Here is a 12685-nt window from a genome sequence, read left to right as displayed (position 1 = left end):
TTCAGCACAAAGTGGAATGCAAAATAATTGAGTAATTTGCGAGTCTCTGACTAGAAAATAACACCTCCCCTGCATTCTCTGAAATCCCATTTTTTAAACTAAAATTTTGGACTGTAGTAGAGACAATACCAGATTGTTTTCATCTTCTCACAGTTCCAGGTTTTCATTACAACATAAAAACCTGTCCTGATCTACTGACACTTCTGTACTTCATGATGATGCTTTTCTCACTTAATTCCCAGTGACACCTTAGCTTTTAAATTGCTTACAGATTGTTTTCTTTTCCCAGTGCTAGTTAAAATATTTCTTAACGTTACAAAAGGAACAGAAAATCCCCAGTCCAACCTTTTCAATGCTAGATTATCTACATGAAAAAAAACAACAAACACTTGAAGGTATTTTGCTCTCCTTTGACATTTGAAACCGGACTACCACCTTCCTACAGGGCTGCTTTTCAAGGCTGGAAACAGTCAGGATTATGCAGAAGACTCAGCTCAGTTTTCTAAGCAATGTTTTCAATCCGAACCACCCACACAGAAGACTTTGGGGCTTTCCTTGCCTCTTCAGTCTTGCTGTACTTCCTTTTTGATTCCTGTGTCTCTAGTCACTGTGGCAATGTGTGGCCTGAAGGCTTGGCTTGTGACTCTTGATTTGCTTGATGCGATGAGCAGATATACAAATGTCTGGAAGGATTATCAAGATATGCTTGCTACACCTTCAATTAAAGGAGGTTTTGTGGGCTTGAGAAGTGGAAACTCAAGTCCAGACTTGAATTTTAGCTTTTACTTGGTTGTGTGTGTGTTGTAGCATTCCCATACAGGGGAATGCCGTGTGTGTGTGTATGTGTGGTTTCATTTCCCAGGGGAAATATCCCTATTGTAGCTTCTTCAGAATCAAGGCGTAGCTGTGTCCGGGTGTTTGGCACAAGCTCTACTAGTGTGAAAAACTTCAGTGCCTCAGTATCAAGTCTTTTCAGCATATGAAATGCTGCAGTACCATCACTCCCTGTGATGCTCGAGTATTTTATTTTCTAGAGTACTGCAGGGCAGCTGTCAGAGGGGTTATCACAGCCAACATGCGTGGTGCCAGCAGCACTGCTGGTCCTGGTGGCAGCTGTCAGGCAGTGTGGTGAGGCTCCCCCCTTTGGGTAGCGCTGTAGTTCTTTGCAGATTTGGAGCGCAGGAGCCTTGCCTGCCTGCCCGCCCACCTGATAAAGGATTCTGTCTAAAACAGGCAAGGGATGAGGTAGTCCAGGGCTGATGGTGCAATTCAAAAGGAAACCATTTCACAGTGATGATCTGGGTTATGCTTTAAAATGTTTGCTCAGGAGAAAATGTCCATGGATTGGTGGAGAAAACAAAAACAAAACAAGGAGGAGAAACAATAAAAGGCTCTGCACAATACCAGCTGCCATTAAGGGTTGAAAGTTTAGTTTCAGAGAATCGTCTTTAGAAACATTATTTCCAATAATTTCATCAGTCTATAGAAAATTGCACCTTTTATCTTTTTGTTCTGTTTCCAGAGCAGATTTTTATGGCAGAACAGGGCTGTTCTGAATGTTGGGCAGGTTAAGCCCCGTGCTTTCAGAAGAGCTCTCTGAAAAAGACACTGACTGTAGTGTTGCGGTTGCATAGTGATGCCATAGCCTTTGCTCTGTAATGGATAACCCAAATAAAAGCATCTGGTGGGCTACAGATGATGAGAAGTTATTTGGAATGTGTGGGGTAACGTGGGGTAGCAGGCAGTGATGGGCCCTATCCAGCATTGGGGCTGGGCTCAGCTGGCAGAAGATTCCTATGAAATCTCTAGGAAGCTGCAAATCATCCCTTGGCACCAAATAAGTATTCTCTGTCCTGATAGTTTGAAGCAGGCTTTGGATGCAGAGGAGGAAAAGTGGTCCTCATTTTTAAATGTATGTTTGTTATTAATGGACAGCACTGGGAAGCTGTGTATGCAACAGCATCCACCGGGAAAGCTGTGCATAGTGTGATCAGTAGCAAGCTGCCAATATTTAGGAAAAAGCGAGCTCTGTTTCCATCCCTCCTTGATTCACACCTTAGAAATTTCAGTATGGGAATTTTCCACCGTCTTAAGCTTTGTATGCCTGCTGTCCCCACATGACAGAAGCAGCAAGCACACTTTTCCCTGCGTAGGGGGGTGTTAATAGCGATGTCCAAAGGGCAAATGTGGATTCAGAACATTTTTGCATTCTTCTGGCCAGTGATCAAATAAAATTAGAAAACCGTTATACTGCCCAGCATTTCTACTGAATAGCTGATGCAGACAGCTGGATTGCTGGGAGCTGCTTCAGGATCATCTGGGAGCTGATTGAACTTTGGTTTTGATCTTGGAGCCATCTTCCTGTTGAAATAATGGGTAAGCATTAGTTAAGAATGACTACCTTAAGCTATCAGACGCTTCAAGATGTCATGTGTCTCATCATTAAACAGCCTTTGAAAATTAAAATGAAGGTCATCAGCCCAGCCCAGTTTTGTGGTTAATGCTTTTTCCTGGTTTAATCTAGTTACTTACTTCAGGCATTTATAATCTTCCTGGAGGACAGCCCAACAAACGCACATGAATGGCAAACAATTCTGGTAGCATAACAGCCATTTTGCGTTGCATGTTAGGGGTGCTGTGAAAGTTGGCTTGGTTTGGACTGTGTGGGACAAGAAGAGGTCCTGCCTGCCATTGCCAGTGGTGTGTATGCAAGGGACAGACACGAGGTGTACTGGGAACAGGAGTGCAAGCTATATGGAGGGTCAGGGATCAGCTGCTGCTCACAGGAGCAGGTGGAGGAAGGGGTAGGATGTGTTCAGAAAATAGGCAAGCAGTACCAGCATGTACTCAAAAGCTAAAATCCCTTCTGTTTATACTTGCGTGTGTTTAAACTCGATAAGCTTTGGCATGCCTTGTGTCATAGAAAGGTTTGGGTTGGAAGGGACCTCAAAGATCATCGCAGCGCAAACTCACAGGTGAGTTATAACTGAAAATATGAGGCTTTAAAAACGCTGGAGTTTTACAGCTGCAGTGTTTTAATACTCCAGTATCTCCTGTTTGCCAAACAAGTTTGAAAGCAGGGTTGTACTCTGAGCTCAGTGCCTGCTTTGCAAATGATAAAATGTTTTACTGCTATCTGCTCCCCCCCCCCCCCCCCCCCCCACACACACACATCCTAGGTCCTAATTAAGCAGGAACTGCAGGGATCATTTCTCTTTGCACTGATCTAATCTGAAGCCACGAGCAGCTGCAAAAGTTATGCTGGGCAGGATTTTTCCCCTTTGGCACAGGCTGTCCCTTGATTAGGTTACAAGTGCTTGAAGGCTATTGATTTTTGCTCTGCTTTATGAGAATGTTCTTCTTTTTAACAGTTTAATTCCTCAGGTTTGAGTCATCAGGTAGTGAAACAGAAGCCTGTGTGCATCTGTCAGCCTGCTCATCTGCTCAGAGAAGCTCGGTGGGAACACGAAAGGCACTTTCTGATTTCAGAGCAGCTCTAGTGCTGTCCTCCTCCTGACAGATCCTAAAGCAGAGAGCGCTGCAAACCTCAATGGTTATTTCTTAAGGGGAAGTGGCACTGCCGAGCTGCTTACCAATGTCCCATAAACACTGCCTGGGTGGAAATTACTGTACGCGGGAAATAACCTAGATTTTTCATGAGTTTGATTTGGGTGTGTTGCTAAGCGACAGGGGCTCAGGAGGGTTTGCATGTAGGCTTTAGGTAGGTGCAGGCAGTGCCCGCGGAGGTTTGCAGGTAGGCGATGCTGAGCAGGGGGAGGCTGTGACCGGTGGCGGCAGGGCAAGAAGTTCAGCTACACAAACTGAACTTTCACTGCGAGGGCTTGAAAGAGAAAGAAATTGGATTAGACCCAGAGATGACGTATCCTGTTTGATTCCTTTTCCCCCTCACACTCCGACAAGCTTTGTGTTTCGGCAGGCTTTTATTTCTGAGCACGAGTTGCTTTAAAAATTGGGGAGTGTGTGTCTCAGGGTGTCGGCGGTGATGTGCTGAGCTCGACTGGCTCGGTTTCCTCGCGAGGGCTTTGTTCTTCCCACCACGCTCAGATCGGTTGTGCAACATGCCCCTACCGTTTAAAAAAAAAAAAGAAAGTGCTGAGTAATGCCAGAGGTTTCTCAAATGGCTGATGCAAACCTGGAGAATTTGCATCATCATTCAGCTGGAGTAACTTGGTATGACAAGAGCTTAAATACAAGTCCACGCGGAAGCTGAGCTGGTTTCCAATGATAGGGCAGCACCGGCGAGCTGGGGGAAAGCACAGGTGTTGCTGAGCACTGCGCAGGCAGCAGGGAAGGGTAAAACACGCTTCAGGAGCTCCCTACCTGCGCGTAGGAGCAGCTTGGCAGATAAGAACAGGCAGAGGAAGAGGCTTAAGTAGTTGGCTACAGAGGGAGGAAAAAGCCTTGAGTTGCTGCTGCAAACTTTTTTGGCTGTGCCTGCCGTCGGCGTGCTGGTGGCACGGGAGCATGGTCAGGAAAGCTGCTGTGCTGACAGCGTCTAATGGGAGCTACTTACAGGGGCAGCCTAATGGCAGGTTGCCCTCTCTGGACAGCGGGCAGCCAGCCCAGGAGCAAAAGGTTGTGCTGAAGAAGAAAGTCACGCTGTTGAGGGGGATCTCCATCATCATTGGCACTATTATTGGAGCCGGCATCTTCATCTCGCCCAAAGGGATCCTGAAGAACACAGGCAGTGTGGGCATGTCCTTGACTGTCTGGACAGTGTGTGGCATCCTCTCGCTCTTTGGTAAGTCTCTCAAAAGTTTCTAATTGGTCCAGAGGGGCAGCTGGTGGATTATTTCTATTTGTTGTCTGATTTTGCCATTGGATATCAATGCACAGTGTGGAGCTGGAGGACCAATAGGGCTGCGGAAGGCTTTTGCTGTGTGATAGGTTGTGTGGAGGGTGCAGCGCTGTGCAATCCCTGTCCCCTGGTGCCGTGTCAACACAGGCTGTAAGCGCAAATCGTTTCTCACGGACCCCTAAAGGAAAAGCGAATGTCTGCTTTACGCCATAAAAAGTGCTCTATGTATAATGTTTTCCTTCTGGCTGTGAGAAGTAGTTCACCATTTGCTTGTAAGGCCCCTGGCAATGGGGCATGCGGGTCACTCCGAGCACCAGCGAAATGTTCAGACAGTTTGACTCAGTTCCCTGGAGGCTTGGTCAAGGTCTGGGAGGAATAATTCCCACTGGACATAATCTGTGTTGGCGTGAAAGGGAGCAAAGTAATAATACTAATAACCCCTCTCCCTGGTCTTGTGTTACTGTTTTTCCCTTTATTCCCCGCTCACGATGTGGCTTGGAAAGGTTGGGTCGCAAAAAAGAGCATGATGGAAACAAATCTGTAATGTGAATTTTGTTGCTGGCCTGCCGATCGTGACAGTTTTTACTAATTTTGCTGTGTTTCTTTTTTAACAGTATTAAATTCTGAAGAATGCCAGTTTATTTGTTCTGTACACAAAGCCCCCATTCAGAGTGGAAAACCCCACCCTGGCTTCTGTGGGACAGAGGGTCCATTGACCTACTTAATGAGTTAATCTCAAAGAAGCTGAAGAACTAACATGAATATTGGCTTTATTTAAAACAGAGACGACTTGTTTTCTGGCAAGAGGTAAAGAAGGCAAACACGGCCTAACATGTGTCTGCTTAATAGGTGGAACATGCGAATGCCACCCTGTGTAACTTGGCTCCGAACTTAAAGGCAGCGTTGACTCTAAAAGTCCACCCAAGCCAAACAGACAATACAAGAAATTTAGGAACTGTTTTGGTCAAATGTTAAATGCTTTGGTACAATGTGAAATGTAACCTGCTGTGCTAGCATGGAAGTCCTGCCAGGAAGCAAAAGTCCCCTATAAAGAAAGACCTCAAATGCAACTTGCAACCCTGTTCTAATATCTTGGTCTTTAGATTCAGCTAAACTAGAATTTGCTTAAGCATCACGTGTTTAGCTTTAATAGTAGTAATTTTCTGGCTGTGAAGTCAAGTCTGTGGAAAAAAATCAGATGAATTTTCCTGGGCATTTTCCAGATCTCAGGATGTGAAGATGTGTCTAATTTGGCCCAGCAAAAGATATTACCTCTTTTCTCTGACCCGTTACAGTTATTTTTTCATAATTGTTATATCATGGGTGTTTTTAATTTCCTGCATGACCTAATTATAATAAAATCTCATACAAAGATCACCTAAGGTCTTGCTGAGGCTGTCTGTGTAACGTGTATCAAAGCACAGTTTGATTTCATCCTGAGCCACTCCAGAAGAGGTTGGAAAGAGAAAAGTCATCAATAGGTGTTTTTTGTTGTTGTTGTTTTTTTGTTTGTTAAGTGTGGCTATAAGTGTTTCGTTGAATACATTTCCAAGTAAGCTGAAGATGATCAGATACAAGTTGTTGTGTTTTTGCAAAGCCCCAAACAAAGCGAAGGAAGGAGGATGGAATGTGTCATAACGTCTTACAGCTCCATCCAGCTTGGTGTGTGTTAGGTGGTTTTGACAACTGTAATTTTCATCTTAAAGTCTAGTAGCATAAAAGCAGGCGGGGAGCAGACTTTGTACATGTTGCTGATCATAGCTCTGTGTGATTCAGTGCTTGCCAACTTTGTTTTGGTTTTCCTGTGGCTTCTCAGAGTCTCTCAAAAGGGCTGCTGACATTGAACTGAGGTGGTGAACCTTTTCTCTGCCAATGAGGTCGACCTGTGGAGCTGAGAATCCACTGGCTTTGAGGCTGGGTGATGGCTCATTAAACAACAGTAGCAGACGATGCACAGGCAAAGAAACCTTCGTGCAGGTCCCCATAGTTGCAGCATGCTTTTTCCTGCTCCGTAATGGCTGAGGCAGTGTGTTGTGCTGGAGGCAGCCTTGGGGACCTCCCTGGGAACTGCTGCTTACTGTGAGTGCTTCTAATGCTCACCCAAGGGGGCCTGAACCACTTCTGCACGAACCTGGTTCCCCACTGTGGCAACATGATGATGATTTTGGTTTTATTTTAGTCGTCGTAAAGACACTGAGTGTTGAAGTGAGCCCCCTGCTAAGACAACATGAAGTTGTCTGTACTTAAGGCAATGCAGAAATGAGCAGAGCTTCCATTGTGTTGGTTGCATACACAGCACTGCACTGGTGTTGGAAAGCCAGGGCCAAGCCGTTCCCAGAGTTCTGTATGTAAGGTGTTGGGGGTAATAATGAGGAAAATCCTCCACCTGCAATTCCTGCTTCCAAACGTCAGTCTGTCTATTGCTTTCCCCATGGCTGAGGAGAGGGAATGCAGTCTTTAGGCTTTCCTTCAGGGGCAAGGCAGGGATTTCTGAGGCTGCAAGGAGCTGATCGTAGTTTGATAACAAGCAAGTGTGTCAGAGGGCTTTCGCTTAGCTGGGCCAGCCGGGGTGGCTGGCGTGACACAGCAGTTTGTCATCCCTCTTCCCAAGGCACGGATGAGTAATGAAGCACCTTGCTAGCAAATAGTTTGTTCAGTGGCTTTCACGTAAATGTAACTGCATACACGTACAGCTTGGGTAACTGCGGGTCTAGCTGAATGACTCGAAACTTATAAAATTGCTCAAAAGAAAGAGGATTAAAATGTATCAGAAGCTGTGATACTGCAGCAGCTCTGTTGTTTACCTTACAAGTGTTTGGAAAGGTATTTCTGGATATTTCGTGATGCCTTAGCTTAACTCTTACAGGTGCCCTCTGCTATGCTGAACTGGGAACGTGCATTAAGAAATCTGGCGGTCACTACACCTATATCCTGGAGGCCTTTGGCCCATTACCTGCTTTTGTGAGAGTCTGGGTGGAATTACTCATTATTCGGTAAGTGTATCACAGCTTTCCTCTGTTTCTTTTCTGATGGCAATATGCTTTTCAGTCAGGAAACTCTCCAACACATGATGTGCAAAAGAAATCAAACATATGAGCTAAGTTTTTTAGTACAGCTGCTTCAGAGAATTTAACAATGATGTTTTGCTTGTTGGCATTGAAACATTAAAAAATGTTTCATGTATAAAAAAAAAGATTCTATGAAAAAAGCCTGTCACACAAATTCAGCTACTTGTTTAATTTTGCTAAGCTTACTGTACCCATTAATGTTAATACCTGTGCCTACTTGAAATACAGTGGAAGAGAAAAGTCACCTCTGCATTTTGTCAGTCTTGACAGTGGCTTTTGGAGTCGTTGCTCTTGTCTATACATACAGGAATAATGCATAGCAAAGTTATTGCCCAATATATTTAAGATTTCGGGGCACCATGTGTTCTCTAGATGTCAGTTCAAGTCCCTGTATTTTGTTTTCATGGTGTGTTAGAGAAGTTAATATGAAAAGCACTAGCTGGGCAAATAAAGCAACAGGAAGTCCTTACATATCTAAAACGTCTGAAGTACTGATGTGGTGTGGTTGATGCAGCCCTCGACTTTGTATAAGATATTACAATGTGAAGATGCAGAATTACGAAACCATAGCAAATAAATATTCATAATGTAAATGGATCTTTTTATCACACTAAAATATGGCCCTTTTTATTTTATTTTTTTAATAGTATTGCTGAGGCTGAAAAGCTTGTTACATGTAGAAAATGCAATTCACTTATGTAAAATAAATTCAGGAGTGATCCATGCGTGCCTTAGGCTAGTTAGCACTCCTTTCCTCTCTCTTCTGAAACCAGCAAATGAATCACAAAAGCACAAGCCTCATCTCAAATCACAGCTATGTTTACATAATATTGACAAGTTCTAGCATAGCCTGTTGAGTTTAAAAGCACTAAGAGTGCTGAGTCATTATGAACCCATAAATCCTTATCTTGTTTTCAGAGGAAATAATTGTGTACGTCAGATGGTCCCTCACATCCTCCTCACTCATCGGTAACCCTTGAACACACTGCAAAATTTCTACCAAATGTCATGAACGAGTAGATACCTTAATCATATTCTTGTCAAAGAGAAAACCAGATAGAGGAAGCAGACCTATGGTTTTCACTGAAGGAAACAGTGGTGTGAACGTAGCTATGTCCTTGCACAACAGAGAATCAACAAAAGAGAGTAATGGTAGAAATCCCCTTGTAAATCTGCACCCTACTGGGCAGAGGGGACACTATTAGCTTAGGCATAAGTACCCACAAGAAATGAGACTTCAGAAATTCCTCTCCTCATGAAATGTTTAAAAAATTTTGTACATATGACAGTGTCTCAGGAGTGTCATAAAAACATTCTTAGTCATTGTGATCTGCCCCACACCCAGTAAATAATCATCTTGCACATGGGAAAGAACATCAGTGGATTCTTTAATCATCAAATCTGAGAGGCAGCAAGGGAGCCGTACTTGTTATAACTTGTGATGATCAGAGCAGCGCTGCCTAAACTCCATGTAGTCTCCTATCTGACTCTGACATCGTAAACTAATTGGCTGCTGCTATCAAAGAATTTGGGACTTAGTATGCACCTATGGTGTTTTCACTGGGTGAAACTGCACATGCACTTCTCAGTTAAGCCTTTTCTCCTCTGAAAGACACAGAATTATCACACCCACTGGCTTCTGGAGCAGCCACGACCAAAATAAACTTTTTCTCTCCTCATATATCTTTACAGCCCCTCTTTTACAGTGTAGGAGGCACTTAAATTCTGCCCATGCATTGACTAAACTGTGCTAGCATCCCCCCGTGTTCAGAAGTGCCTTACGCTACGCTGTTCCTCATCCAGTACATGTAGGAACTCCTTTTCTCCCTAGGAGTCAGGTTGTGGGTGTACTACATGCCTACAAAAATACTACAAAAAAAAGTTTTCAAACAAGTGAAGATGACAGTGTGAACACATTGTCTGTAGTGCTTGTATATGGTGGTTGCTAAACACAGGTTAGGTAAGAGCGCACTGCCAAAGAGGTGACTTACTCACCTCTGGTATGTGCTGCCGGCAGTAGGCCTGCCCTTCTCCCAGTGGCTTTTTTTTTCTCTCTCTGTTGCATTTTTTTTCACTTTTTTTTTTTTTTTTCTTGCCCTTAAATGAAAGCTGCTAATTCACTTTCTGTGCATTCATGAATGTACAGATCTTAAGAGCCTGCCAATCTTTCTTTCTGACTGCAGTAAAAAGGAATATGTTCCATCCCTTCAACGTCTGCCTCAGCTAGCCAGGCACACCATCACCACCATCTCCCCTCTAATGTGGGAACACAGGAGGCCTAGATATTTATTAAAGGTATAACTAACTAGATATTTAATAAAGGTATAACTTAGGAGCTTTGTTTTTAAAGATGAACATTGTGGAGCTAACAGTGGCTGCCACTTTATTAAGGCTTTTCTTAAAATGAGAGAGAAAAATCCAAGTTCTGGGGGAAGGAGCAGAGGCTGAGGAAAAAGACCTGAGAAAGCTCCAAAGATCTGATCTTTTATCTGATCCAGGCCAGTTCAAGCTACCTTTGGCAGTCTGCAGCATTCAAATGCTGGAAGCCTGGTGATCTGCTTATGTAAATCAGAAATATTCCACCAAGGTAAAGACAGTAAATGGATGGGTAAAGCTCATGCAGGGGGCGTTCAGCCTGTAGCAAAGGCAGCAGCTGTGAAGCCAGTTGTTGGCCAGTGAGAGGGGTGGTTCTTGTGCATGGGGTGTACACAAGCAGCAATCCTCACTTGTCTCTGCAGAAACTTTCTTAGGAAGATGCTTCTGGTCTGTGCTCTCCTGCTGTTTGGTCCAACACAATGTGTGACCTTTTGGTTGAGTCATGGTGCTAAGAAAGTGCTTTTTGTTTCAAAGGAAAATCTCTCTTGTGGAAAATTCCTCTAGCATTCAATGAAGAATAATACTTCTCTGCAGAGTTTTTACACTGCTCTATAGCAACTATGTTTTTGTTAAAATTCTTCTGGGAGATGTATATTCTGCACTTAAGGCATTGTTTTATTAAATGTTCTGTATTCCTCATAACAAATTTGAGTGGACTCTTGTTTAACTCAAAAACAATATGAGGCAGAATCAAATACCTTTTTTTTTTCCCTGCTGTGTGTAAGTGTGATGAGGCACAGTTACCACCAGCTGTCCTGAGGAGGGAAAAAGTGTCCTCCCCAGGCACATGGGAACAGACCGCTGAGACTGTGATGTGCAGACAGTGTCTGATCTCAGGCACAGGGCAAAGTACTGGTAATACATGCCAGTGCTAAGGCTCCTGGCAAACATTTAGCTTGTCTTGAAGAGAAAGACTGTATGAATATTACTTCAAATTTGTAGATGCCTGCATGCCTGCTTTCCCTTGCATTCCTGTTTCTTTGAAAGGACTTTCTGTACTTTTGAGGATTTTTGTTCTCACAGTGCTGGAAAGTTGTTACTCAATAAAAGTAGGAAACATTATAAAAATTCTTTGCATTTTAGGATATACCAATTCATTCATTTTTTTTACCTTGTCTTTTTTTATGTTGTCCCAGATTTATTAATAGGCTTGGGTAACTTCTGGATGCTTATTTCAGTACAGCAGAATTCTCAGCTTCACTGAGATTAATTTGCTTGTCTGTGAGGGGTAAGATGTACCTTGCCACTAAAAATTCAGTCCCCAACAAATTTCACTCAGGGTGTTGCCCATGCAAGCTAATTGTGGCCACGTTCACTTCAAGCACGGCAGGGAAAATTTGTGTTGATACATTTCCTTTCTTCACAACATGAAAGTTGTAAGAGTGAACATGGGAAGAAGTGATGCTGGCAAGATCGTCATCACTGAGCAAAACCAAACTGTTTATGGTTATCTGTTATACTCAGAAATCATGGTACCTGGCGGCATAGCTGCTAACAGGCACCACAGTTAGGTACACTTTGCAGTTCTGTGATAATAAATTTACATGATCCCAAATGGATATTGTTTATATACTACTGCAGATTAATTTTGTGATTTTTTTTTGTTCTTACTTTTCACCCTAGCCCTGCTGCCACAGCAGTGATATCGTTGGCATTTGGACGGTATATTTTGGAACCTTTCTTTATGCAGTGTGAAATCCCAGAACTCGCAATCAAACTTATTACAGCTGTTGGCATCAGTAAGTATCCAACTTTAGTTTTCAGGAAGAGTAAAGATTATTTAAATTAAAAAAAAATAAGTAATCACACTCTGAACAGGTAGTCGTTTGGTGTGAATCACTGCAGAATGATTGTGCATTCCGTGCCAAGGGCATCAGCATGACTTTTTGCCTCGATTTGTGTATTTGTGAACATATGTAGTAGTAAAAAGAATACCAGACTTTATTAATGGCAGAGAAAATCTATTGCCAACCCTGATTCTGTTGCCACTGAAATTAATGGCAAAACTCTCATTATTTTTGTGGAAGCAATTTTAGTCCCTGAGAGATGGTGAGCCGGTGCCAGAGATAGGAAAGAATGATTACTTGATTTTAAGTGCTTCGCTTTACCTCTGTTTTAGGAGGCAAGTACTTGCCAAGTATGATGCCATGAAGAAATGTAGTTCCCTTGACTGGAGCACAGGCAACATGAGATCATTTTTTCTAGTCCCTCCCTGTCCTGCACAGTGATAAAACTTACTGAGGCATCGCAGTTCGGGAGGCAGGAACCCAAAGGACTTTGGGATCAGGGTGTGCACTTTGGTGAAAATGCATGCTGGTTACCAGCAGCTTGCTCTCCTCTTGCTAAGTAATGAGTGTAAAGGGATCATTTGGAGCTGATGGGGGGAAGGAGGCTACCCCTAGACCAGGAACTTTTCAGTCTG

At 43.4% G+C, this 12685-nt stretch overlaps 1 protein-coding gene across 1 annotated transcript in view; it reads left to right on the top strand.

Moving 5' to 3' along the window:
* The first annotated feature begins 3280 nt into the window (after positions 1–3280).
* Positions 3281–12685, top strand: part of SLC7A11 (solute carrier family 7 member 11) — a 61973-nt gene continuing 52568 nt past the window's right edge. The window contains exons 1-3 of the mRNA XM_068680750.1: positions 3281–4762; positions 7686–7812; positions 11887–12002. Coding sequence (XP_068536851.1) covers positions 4486–4762; positions 7686–7812; positions 11887–12002 — 520 coding nt within the window. The 5' untranslated portion in view covers positions 3281–4485. The remainder of the gene's footprint in view (positions 4763–7685; positions 7813–11886; positions 12003–12685) is intronic.

The sequence above is a fragment of the Anas acuta genome, chromosome 4, assembly GCF_963932015.1.
Source record: "Anas acuta chromosome 4, bAnaAcu1.1, whole genome shotgun sequence".
Lineage (NCBI taxonomy): Eukaryota > Metazoa > Chordata > Aves > Anseriformes > Anatidae > Anas > Anas acuta.
This window is presented reverse-complemented; position numbering and strand designations above follow the sequence as displayed.